This window comes from Pseudopipra pipra, chromosome 9, assembly GCF_036250125.1.
Source record: "Pseudopipra pipra isolate bDixPip1 chromosome 9, bDixPip1.hap1, whole genome shotgun sequence".
NCBI classification, from domain to species: domain Eukaryota; kingdom Metazoa; phylum Chordata; class Aves; order Passeriformes; family Pipridae; genus Pseudopipra; species Pseudopipra pipra.
Genome location: NC_087557.1, coordinates 11,764,624 through 11,776,731, shown reverse-complemented (window position 1 = coordinate 11,776,731; position 12,108 = coordinate 11,764,624). Strand labels below are relative to the sequence as shown.

General features: G+C 36.0%; 1 protein-coding gene across 2 annotated transcripts in view; it reads right to left on the bottom strand.

Moving 5' to 3' along the window:
• The window catches only part of COL11A1 (collagen type XI alpha 1 chain), a 133,627-nt gene that overhangs the window by 65,910 nt on the left and 55,609 nt on the right, over nucleotides 1-12,108 (bottom strand). For both annotated transcript variants that reach the window (XM_064664571.1, XM_064664572.1), the window contains 12 exons: nucleotides 10,013-10,066; nucleotides 8,874-8,927; nucleotides 8,717-8,770; nucleotides 8,056-8,109; nucleotides 5,304-5,357; nucleotides 5,145-5,189; nucleotides 3,767-3,820; nucleotides 3,632-3,676; nucleotides 3,150-3,203; nucleotides 2,645-2,689; nucleotides 1,415-1,468; nucleotides 552-596 (listed from right to left, as the gene is read on the bottom strand). In XM_064664571.1, the coding sequence (XP_064520641.1) occupies nucleotides 552-596; nucleotides 1,415-1,468; nucleotides 2,645-2,689; nucleotides 3,150-3,203; nucleotides 3,632-3,676; nucleotides 3,767-3,820; nucleotides 5,145-5,189; nucleotides 5,304-5,357; nucleotides 8,056-8,109; nucleotides 8,717-8,770; nucleotides 8,874-8,927; nucleotides 10,013-10,066 (612 nt within the window). The remainder of the gene's footprint in view (nucleotides 1-551; nucleotides 597-1,414; nucleotides 1,469-2,644; nucleotides 2,690-3,149; nucleotides 3,204-3,631; nucleotides 3,677-3,766; nucleotides 3,821-5,144; nucleotides 5,190-5,303; nucleotides 5,358-8,055; nucleotides 8,110-8,716; nucleotides 8,771-8,873; nucleotides 8,928-10,012; nucleotides 10,067-12,108) is intronic.

The window sequence follows — 12,108 nt, the reverse complement described above, 5'->3', positions numbered from 1 at the left end:
AACAGTACTGAAACTGAAACTGATGTCAGGTGCTACAATAAGTGCTATTCTGGATAAATAAGTGTCAATACTGAGCAAGCAGAACAATTTAGAGAGCCCCAAGTCCCTCCAGGGCTCTACAAGAAAAAAAAAATTACTTTACATTTAGTTGAAGGTGACCTAAAAAATGCAAGGTCTCTGCATGCATTTTTACATCTTCAGAAAAGCAGGTTCTGAAGAACTCTTGTGGGTACTCCATACAACAGAATTGAAAACTCAAAATATCTGCAAGTTATTTATATGAAATATATGCACCTTTTATTGATTGCCACTCTGCCTACTCCAAAATGAATTTTACTTTGAAAGAGTAAGCTTTATATTATTTACAATGTCTATAATATTTCAAATACAATAAATATGTTTGTCCACATACAGATGCTTTGAATGTGTCATGGGTTTCCTATTAGCTTTTTAAGTAGTTCTTGGAGCACTAAATGTGTCATACAGCCTAAAAATGGCCAATTTTTTTTTTTAAAATCTATGTAAATAGATGGAAAAGTTTTAAAACTCACCAATGCACCTTTATCCCCAGACTGACCCTCTTTGCCAGGATGACCCTGATTTAGGAGAAATGTATTTGATTTGAAAAATACTGGTTTTTCAGTAATGACTTTTTATTATAAAAATACGATTATTTAAACATTTGAATTTCAGGACATTAATCACATTTCTTCTGTATTAGAAGAGACACAAAAAATTTTGAGGAAATATTTTACTTTTAATACCAATTTAGTTTATATAACAAAGGAAAAGCTGGACAATAGTTACATTCATGTCAGTATTTTCAAGAATATCATCATCATCCCTTCTGTTTAGTTAATGTTTCAGCAGTAAGAGGTTTTTAATGCAAGAGACTCTCAACTTTGATTTTGAAAGATGAGTGATTAATATTGCAGCATGAAGACATTCCTAAAATTATTTTTAAAATTACAGAATTTATCACAGGAGTCAGTAGAAGGTTGATCTAGTTTCAACGTTCTATGTCTTTTTTTTAAACTGTGATTTGCTTTTAAAATAAAATAAATTTACATCTTAGACTTTCTTCTATATCACTGACATTAACACTGCAGCACTCAAAACATTAGCCAATCCACTGCTTTTCTTTCTTACAAAATTTGCAAATTTTGCAAATTCTGCAAAATTTAAAGGCCATTTAATGAAACTAAAGATTAACAGACAATTAAGAGTGAATAGGCTAGGGGTGGGCAAGAAGCTGTGAGGGGACACAGTCATACTCAGTACTAAAAGCAGTTGCTGACTTGGACTACCACTGTTTTCCCCCTCCATTTTGTTTTTGCAACAGAGGTATCCATAAATATTTACCACTTGGTAAAAGTATCTAAACATTCAAGAGATTAAATGTTTGGTTACTTACAGGAGGCCCATCAGAACCAGGAAGGCCAGGAAGGCCAGGCTTGCCCTGTGGCCCCTAAATGCAGTAACAGACACCCATCTTAAGAACAATAGCAAACATGTCAAACACATTTGTCTTTAAGAGCTAAGGATATAAAATGCAGTTATATGTAAATCCCTTGATCTGGATATCAAGAATAAACCAAAAATATAACAAAACTAAAGCCAGAATAACACTATCATATATATAAATGCAAGAGTGCAAGGCCAGTTCTTACAATCTTTAGCCAACACACCACCCATATTTTTTAATGAGATGTTTGCCTGAGAAGAAGCTTCAAAATTACTCTATGAACATGCACACACGTAACACAAGATGGGGAAGAATTCTCCAGTATATAAAATCAACTGTTATTTAGAATTTCAGGAATAAAAGGATTCGCCAGTGAAAGATATCAAGTTCAAGAGGCAGAGTTCAGGTTACAGAACTCCAGTGCTCGTAGCTGAAAGGCGTGGTACGCTTTTGGAGAGCCTTGGAAATGCATATATTGTGGAAGCAGTCCATTTTGCTAGAATAACACTTCTTAGGCACACTGACAGGTAAAAAGTATGTGTATTGTTTCCTAAAATTTCCTTCATTTTCTCTAAAAGAATACAATAAACAGCGAGGAGGAGAAAAATCAAAGAAGAATTAACTGAGCAGGAATTCAGCAAAAAGGGAAAAAAAGTAAATTAGTGTAAAATTCAGTAGTGACAGTTTTAAAATTACCAGAAGATGTGTTTCAAGTCACAAGAACATGTAAAAACAGATCAGAAAAAAACCACCAAATGACCCTACAGTATGCCAATTACACTGCAGAGTTATGTCAAACCGTAGTCCTTGAAAAAAACAGAATCAGACTTGAATAGGTAAAACTTTGTCAAAAAAAGGGATTAGTAAAAGTAATTTTTGCATCTTCCTCTAAAATTAATTAACATATAAGTACACACTGTTTAATATTGTAGATAGGATTCTGAAGCTAATAACAGAAAATTAAACCAAAATAAAGGGAGGAAGTTATGCTTGTGAAAAAGTATACGAGAGGAAAGCCAGGCCTCCATTGGTTATTCATTTACTTGATGATTTCAGGAAGATCTCCTGATCTTTACATTTAGGTTACTATTCCACAAAAGATAGCAAAGCCTTCAAGCTCATAAACAAGGTTGTTGCACAGAACTGACTGCAACATAACAAAATAAAGCTGTAACTTACTTTTTCACCAGGAGGCCCAATAGGACCTTGAGGACCAGGAAGCCCCTGTTAGAAAGAAACCAGTGTGAGAAAGCACGGAGAACAATATACATACATTCACCCTACTAAAGGTCCCTCATTAATCTGTTTAAACACACTGGCAAATATAAGTGGCTTTTTTTCCCCTTACAAGTTAGATCAGTTTTGTGTGAGCCTTTTGCACAAGCCACTATTCTGGCAGTAGGTCTGTAACAAGATCCTATTCAGAACCCTCCTCCAGGTGTGGCCATTCCTGCTGCATTCCAGGAACACTGAATGAGTCATTTTTCTCCTGAATGAAAAATCCCTCTGAAAACTTGCTTAAAAACTCTGCTCCCACTGCCTTCGGCACATTTGTAGCATTATTTATAAAATCCTTGAAGCTTTATCAGTTTTGCACATGGAAAACTAACCTTTTAGTAATTTCCATTTATTAAACATTTGCTGCACATTACATCGTATTTCTTGGGAGTTATTTTACACTTACTTGTGGGCCTGGAATTCCTTGCTGACCAGGAGGTCCTGGTTCCCCTTGAGGACCCTATCATGCAAAAAAATAGTAGGGCATTAGGTTTGCATTTCTGCACTACAGATCTTCATTGTCAGAACTAAAAGGAATACAAACTCATCATTGTTCCTCCCTCTTTAAAGTCTACCACCAGCTTTCTATCCAGCATGATATTTTTTCATGCTAATGAATATCATGACCTTTTCTTTAATAGAGAATAACTGCCCACACATAGGACCTAAGCACTGGAGTCCATGGTGCTAAAGGAGCTTGAGAGAAATCATGGTTAGGCCTTCTGGCTGAAAATTGAGTAACAGAAGGGTTCTCTTTTCTATATAAAATCATAATATTTGACAGAAAAGTTTAATTAAATGGAATAGACGCTATAGTAGCAGGTATGGGTGAATATAGAAAGGATTCTTAGAACTTACTCCCTTTCTAATTCCCAGTTTACTACTCACCATGTTTCCTTTTGGGCCTGAAGGTCCATCAATACCTGCAATGCCCTACAACAAACAATATAAACATGAGCAACTTTCAGTGGACTTTCATTTTTTTCTCCCGGAAATTGCAAATACAGATCAATTCATACATACAGGTTGTCCGGGGGGACCAGGTGTTCCTCTGGGGCCCAGTAATCCCCGTGGACCCTGTAAGAGAAGAAACACTTATTAACACCTGTGTGATTTTTTCTGAACAGAGACACCCATGAGCAGGACTGAGCAAAGGATGCAATAAGGAGTAGGAAGGATGAAGGGTGTTTAGGAAGAAAGAAAGAAAGGAAAAAGTTCACTGATAACAGATTCATCTCAAGGACACCCTATGTCTGAATAGGATGTCAGTGGAAGGGAAAGCTCTGATTTAGCTGCTATATTATCATTTCAAAAAAGGTAGGAGATTGCTATTTATATTTCCTGGTGCAGAATACTGGGATAGCATCTTCCACTAAAGTTTCAGTTGTGCCTTGGTCTAGAAGTCTGACCTGAACAGTAGCATACATGTTTATATTCCTGTCTTTTGAAAACATGATGGTGTGTCATATTCTATACTGCTATTCTAAATGTAAAATAGTGGTTTTATCTTTACTAAAAATCCAATAAATAATTAAAAATGGCTAATAATTTTATTATAATAAATGCAAGGCAGTCTGGAAACCAAAATCAGATTTGTTCTTCTTACCCCTAGAAATTTCCACAAAAGACCAATGGCTATTCTCCTAAATAAGGTGAACAAGATTTGAGTCTATAACATAATCTATGTTATACTATGCAAATGAATATTAGTTTTTATCATTTGTGTCATCATACATGCCATGCTGATAAAGTAGGCAGAACTGAGTCTCCAGTCTCCTCATGTATGATATAGTCACAAATCACTAACACTGACTCTGTAGCAACTTCGTTGTACTTTGTGAGTAGGCAGCAGTACATCAGACATTTAGGGTAAAATTCCCCTTTCTGAGGCTTGATTTCTTGCCTGCAATGCAGAACTCTGTTCTGCAGTGACAGCACCTGCAGAATTCCAACTGACAGGAGTGGAAATTCTGCATGTGAAACATGTGAAACAATGAAGTAGAGTAGTGTGAAAAAAAGGGGCGAATCCAGGCCTTATTTTCTAATAAGCCGATGTTTAGAAAACCTTTTAAAAGAAACAGGGGCTTGATTATATTGTCATGTATCAAGGACTGCAGTGACTGATTTTACACAACAGGATAGGAAATAGCCTTTGTGACTCTGAAAGTTGTATATACTTGGCTGGATATACCCCTGGTTGAATTCTAATTGTGTAAGTGGTGTTTCATCCCTAATAAAACTGTTAAATTGTTTGCTTTTCAGGCATAATCAGTATTCTCTCTATACACACACACGCAATCATTTTTATACCTGGAATTCAGAAAAGTTTAACAGAAAGGAAAAAATCTGAAAGTGGTTTTTGTTTATAACAGAAACAGAAGAATAAGAAAGAATTGCTTACAGCTTCACCTGGGAGACCTCTTGGTCCAACTTCCCCATCTTCTCCCTGTTTTTGTACAAAAGGAAAACAAGTTTTAGACAAAAACTGAACATGTATTGTGACCATGTCCCCATTACCTGAGGATTCACTTTAGATTTTCCTGTGTGAATAGCAACTTACTCTTGACCCATCTTCACCAGGTAAGCCAGGAGGTCCTTGTGGGCCACGGTCTCCCTGAAGAACAAGGAAAGTCATTAAAATAATGTCTGCTGTTGGAAACAATAATGGATGGGAAAGGAAATGAAAACAAATGTGTTAGCTGAAGTTTGATGTGTCAAAACATGTCTTGACATGGTGATACAAATCTGTAGGTTACAGTACTTAGTAAAATCTTCCATTATATTAGTATAAAAACAAATGAGCTTTATTGAAAAATTAATTATTTGTGTTTGTAAAATTTCACTCTGTAACATTTTCTACTGTTACAAACGATAGTGTTACCCACATTTTCCTTTGTCTCATCAACACCTTACCGCTTTCTCTACAGTGTATTACTGCCAGTAAAACAAGGCTTGTGTACACGGGTCAGAAGTTAATAAACCTATAGCTGGGCCCTGGAATATACATAGAGAAGTTTACTGACCCCCTTTCAGAACCACACACCTTGGCACCAGTCACTAAGAGCCTTGGGACTGATTTGTCTGAGGTTTTGGAAGGCAGCCAGATTTCCACACTTCCCTTCAGAGGTTTGGGCTTTTCAAGTCTATATATGCAGAGCCTCAGTAGATTCTGGACCATACTTTTAGGGTTTATTTTTCTTTCCCAATTCCTAAAGAGAACTAGTGTGCTACGTAGCTCAAATACCACCGACTCACCTCCTTGTGGGCCGTGGGCTTTTAGACTGTGACTTCCTTCTGGCATTGGACAACAACCAAGTATTTATGCTGTTTACCTTAATTTTATCAGTGTCTCCAAGGAGCCTGACCACTGCTGTGGATTCTGGTAGAGATATATGGAGTCACTGTTTAGTGGCTCTGTTCTTTATACTTCCAAGCCTTCCTAGGGAATTTTAGGTAACTTCCTCATATACCCAAGAGTACATCCCCCAAATAGAAGACTAATGCACCTAGTAAATCTAAATAAGAAAAGTTCAAAGTCATAGATACTGAGGTTAAAAGAAATATTGCACCATGTAGTGTGATCTGCTCTACATTGGAAATCAGGGAATCTCATCCATGAACTCCTGTCTGACAACTTGTGTTTGACAGAGGCATAGCCTCAGAGAGACATCCGATTTGCAACTCATAGGTGCAATATGACTAATTCTAAAACCAGTCTAAAACTTCTACTCTAAAGTTATGGGTTTTCAACATCTATTCTTTTACAGCTGAAATATAACCACAAGAGAAAAATCAATTCCCTTGTCTTGCTGTGCTTATTATTGCTAGCCAAAGACAACTGAACATTTCCATTATATGTCAGTATATGTGACTCCAAGAGCTACAGCCATATGATCTGGCTTTGAACTGAGCTGCTTTCACAAAGATCACAGTGCGTACATTTACAGAAGATCTCCACAGAAACACAAGGAAGTAGTGATTTTTATATAGTGGGATGAAAGAAATGATGAAAAGAAGTCATTATTTTCATTATTATTTTGCAAATTTCAATCCACAGTTATTCTTCTATTTTAGGGGGAGTTAATTTTTTTTTTAGGAAATATGAAACAAGTTGAATATTTGAAAAAAAAAATTATTATTTTATGACTTGGAAGGTGCCACACAGACAATTCTAGTATTCCAGATTGGAAAGCAGACACACATTCCCTGATTCAGACCAGATTTCTGCTCAGCCCTCAGAGTGCAGCAGTGGCAAGTGCTTAATGCCGAGCCCCCTCTGCTGTTCACCTGCTGAGCACGCTGTGTTTCAATTATGACATGTGCTGACTGCTTTACACTCTTTTAATAAGAGGGGACGATGAAAGAGGAATAAAAAAATTCTTTATGACACCAGAATTTCTTTCCCCATTGCAAACACAACTCAAAGCAGTATCCTTAGATGCTATTAAAAAGAACTACATCATGGTTCAGTAGCCAACACAGTTGAGATTTTCTAGGAAATGCAACTGTGCTTACCCATTGAAGGATGATGTAATAATTTCTTGGTCATCAAGCTTTACCACATATGGAAATGGTTTTGTTGACATTCCCATTCACTGTTTCTTTTATGGTGAATTGCACTTACCAGGAGAACAGTAAAGAAGGGACATTCAGGCACATGGTTGCTAGCACCTACAGTTATGGGTATAATCTAAAGCAGAAATCCCTGATTGCGATTATTTCGACACCGTGTAGGGAAAGATGAAACCTCATCCCATAGATTTGTATGACATGTTTTAAATATTACTACAAGTTTTCCTAACTTATCTGACCTGACTGTGATCTTTCTTTAAGTTTCAGTTGCTGGAATAAGCCACACTAAAAAATTCAGTCTGCAATTTAAATATTCATATGCATTTTGCTGAGCAACCTTCTCAGCAGGTTAAAATTTGTCATGGTCCTGATACAGAAGCTTCATGCTAATTTCCTTTTCCTATTACTATTTCCTTTACAATGACAGTTAGGTCCAACAGGTAAATTCCTTAACTAAGAAAATTAGAGCAACACCTAGCTGAAGATGTGATCTGAATTCTTTAAATATATTTAAATCATTACTATATATATAAATAGTTGTCTATTGATTGATATTACTAAAAAGTTTCATGAAGAATGCATTGCCTGGTGGTACAGATATTATTCTGTAGCGTGAAAAGCATGAAACACCCTGTTTTAACTTTCCCCTTATTTCTCAGTGCTATTCTTAATGAAGAGTGCATTATTTCTGTGACAGTATCAATTTGGTGTTTTATAAACATACATATTTCTCTTCTTACCCTGTTACCTTTGTCACCAGGGAGGCCAGGAAGACCATCAAATCCTCTGTCACCCTAGGAAAGAAGAAATCACAGCTTTAGCAAATGACTGTTACATTATGTATTGCTTACTCTGAATAAATTGCACCTTCCCTCTATAAGTTAATTTCTACCCTTGATTATACGTACACTTTTGTTTTTAAATTAAACACATGGGGGTGATCATATAGATCAAATTCACAAAATTTGTTTCTACGCATTGTAGGAAGAGAAGATGCCAAATCAACTTTTTCCCTGTGCTGTAGTTACGCTATTTATAAAAAGAAGTCCACACTGAAATCAAAAACTTGATTCTAGCTGCACTTTGTAGTTGCAAAACTGACTTTACTATTACTGATACTCTGTAACTAGAAACTGACTCTGAGAGAGAGGAATCATGCCCCAAGAATCAAGTTTCTTCAAGGTCAGACTACTAGCCATTAACATTAATTACCATATTTTAAATGGATGATTCATTCTCAGCTCTTGCATCTGACCCAGCTATCTGACATCTCAGTATTTTCACTTAAGAGAAGAATTTTGGGTTGGCCTGGATGAAACTGTGGTACCTACATAAAATCTGTCTAGTCCATTCCAAGACTGCAATAAAGCCTCAGGTCTTATTATTATTATTATTATTTACCTTTGCACCAGGTTCACCTGGCATTCCTCTGGCACCATCAGCTCCAGGACGTCCCTGCAAAAGCCAAAAGGGGCAAACATTTGAAAATGCAGTGGAATCAGTTAATATTTAATAAAAACTATTTACCCAGAGCAGAACTGATCCACATGGTACCTACCCTTTTGCCAGCTTTTCCACTTGGACCGGGGGCACCTTGAACACCACGAGGACCCTGAATTTAAAGAGTGCAATTCTTAGAATCACATTAATGTCAGCTGAAAGTTAGTTAAAAACCTCACCTCAGGAACAAGATAAGATTTTTTTTTATACACAAAGCTGCATTGTTCCCCCAGGAGATGGATTGTGGTTCCCAATTTCCCATTAGTTTCAAAAGAACATGGGCATCCAAACTGGCCTTAGCACTACCAATTTTAACCCTGGTTTTCATGAGATGGCACTATCCATGGCATAATTGATCCTTTTAACGTAAAAGTTTCTCACACTCTTTCCATGACTTTGGAGATCTCAGTCCTGTAGCTTCTTCCTCTCAAGCCAAAATTATTCAGTCATATTATAAATATTTGATGAAAACTAAGAGTGCTTATTTCAGATCCCTAACTTATACACAAACATGAGCTGTGCTGGTAAACACGCTTTTAAGTAGAGGGAGAGTGAAAAATCTGATTTCACTTTTCAAACATATGTTACTTTGACTGATGACTGTGTGGGCATGACTAGAAATTTTCTCATCCTCCATCCAAATGTTGGTGAAAAAAGCAATGGTAAGGGCCAGCCATCCAAAAATAATTTCAGTGCTCTTTAACATCACTACATAGCAGTTTATATAATAGTAAGCTGAAAAGCAAAGCATGCACTGGTTCCTAAAGACTTATTCTTGCTATGTCACGTCTTTCTTGAAAATAGGCTCTCTAATTATGAATTAAATTCAACCTCCCTCACCTTTGTATGACAGAGGCCCAGGTCATACAGTTACAGACTAACGTGATTATTGAACACAGAAAAGGGCCTGAAGTGACAATATTAAAACAGGTTTTCAAGTGATAACTCTACATGTGATAATTGCTCTTTGTTATACAAAGATTGTTACTTTCACTTTTCAAAATGAACAATCAAGCTATTGATTTTAATTAAGATTTTAATATTGATCAAGCTATTGAATTTAATTAAGATAGTATCATAAAAGCTATTTGTCTTCAATTGCATGCAGAAAGCATATAATTGATTGATTTCTTCTAATTGATATGAATACATTTTTTTAAGATAAACACTCAAACATAACAGGGAATATTATTGTACCTGGGGACCTGGTTCACCACTTTCACCCTTAGCACCTGCTGCTCCAGGTCCACCCTTGATGAAAAAAAGCAACATACATTGTGTAAATGCACAAAAGCCCCCTTAAATTAAGAAGTTACTTTCTATTTCTATACATGAATTACAGGGAGCAATAACAATTCAGCAGGAGGTATGAATTTACCATTTGAATCTACAGATAGTCATGATATATCATTGTCTAGACACTGGTTCTAGGTACGTAAAAATAGTTCTTCCTGAAGAGAACTCCCATCGATTTGAAGAGATCAAATGTAACTCTTTGTTCGATATTAATATTTGAGAGCTAAATATGAGCACAGTAAGAACATAAGTAATGCAAACAGAAGTGCATTCATCATAGGAAAGGCAACAGAAGCAAAAGCCACCTCTTTTTACCTTTATCTATTTCTGTGTTGTACAGAAAATAACAGTTCAATCTGAAGATCACTATAGTCAAAGAGAAATACCCTGTCTAATCTTGTAGTGAACTTTTAATCAAGTCCTTTGTGCATCTGGCCCTGCAGAAGTGGAAAATCTATATAACTACATCTCTTTATTATTATGAAATGATGATACAGATTTTAAGAGTAAATTTTACTGATAAAGAGACCTAAAGCAGATATTCATCCAAGGCAAGATACTGTACATGGAATCTGGGGCAGAACTAGTCAAAGTAAGTTAGTGGTCTCACTAAAACAGACAAAACAAACCAAAAAAATCTTGACATGCACACACAGAATACAGGCTCAGGGAAAGAACATACAGGAGTTTGCTACTACATGAAAAAGAATTTTTGCATTTCTGACCTTTGAAACGGGTTGTGACTGGATCTATGTATTTAATATGAAACACTGCAGACCTTTGAAAATTGATAATCCTCCTATGTTCACCATCGTGAACACTGAAAGAAAGAAGTAATCTCATGGTTTGCCTTAGTGCTGAGTCTCCCATCCTGGAGTGGAAAGATTCCCACTGACCTTGTAGGTATTGAAAGTCAAGTCCTAACCAAAATGAAAATCAGATCCCAAACTGGTACTGGCAGTGGAAAGAAGATTGGCTTTGGTAGGTGGTGACTGTCTCTTTGGGTTTCTCTGATCTAAGTTCTTTTTCAAATTAATATAATTAATTACATTTAATATATGTAGGCAGAAATTTATTTTGTATGCTGTGTTAACTAAGCATGGGAACTCCAGACTCGGTCGAGGTTACACTGGGGCTTTGACACTGCTATGGTTAAGGTTTTTAGTAACTAATACATTTGTAAATGTACCTTTTATTTCACAAAATACAATTCATATAAGGAGTAAAAGCTCCAACTTTTTCATTCTTAAAAGAAGCTAGGCAGACAAACAATTTACAGACCAATAAACTTGCTTTTGCAACTGTAGGCAAAAAATGTTGCTAGATCAAAGAGTTGGATTTCTAGAGCCTCCTGGTGGTTTAGAAGCAAAACAACTATCAATATTATTCATTTGTTGAACTTTGCATACAGAAATTCATGAAGGCTTTTAAAACATGAAAGCATGAGTATGAGGCCAGGTTAAACCATTGTCAGTATTATAACAGTTTTTACAAAGTACTCCTTGCTTACAGAAATTTTATAGTTTTTTGTCTATCTAGACTGAATGTTACCCTGCAGGTCACTTGATTTAAATATACTGCTGGAAATAGTGTATGAGTTTGTTAAATAGACCAAATATGTTTGACTATTTGCAAGTATTGCATATCTAATCATGATGAATCAGGAGTCTGTGAGACAGATTCTCTACTTGGCAGCAACTAGTTACTTTGGAAGAATTACTCTAGAGAAGAATTGCTATTGTACAGATCTGCTTAAAAATACAAGCAAAGTATATAGACTTTGTATAAATATTAAGTTTTTTAACATCCACAGGGCCATTTCCAGGAGTATTAGGAGTCAAGTAAAATTCACGACTGAAGTAAAAAGAAGTATAATTCTTTTAGAAATCTGCATGGTTCTTAATTGCTTAAAGGAATGCCCCTTAAAAACTTTCCAGATTCCATTTAAATATTGAGCAAAGGTGATTCTGCACACACTTTATTATCTCCTACTGTAG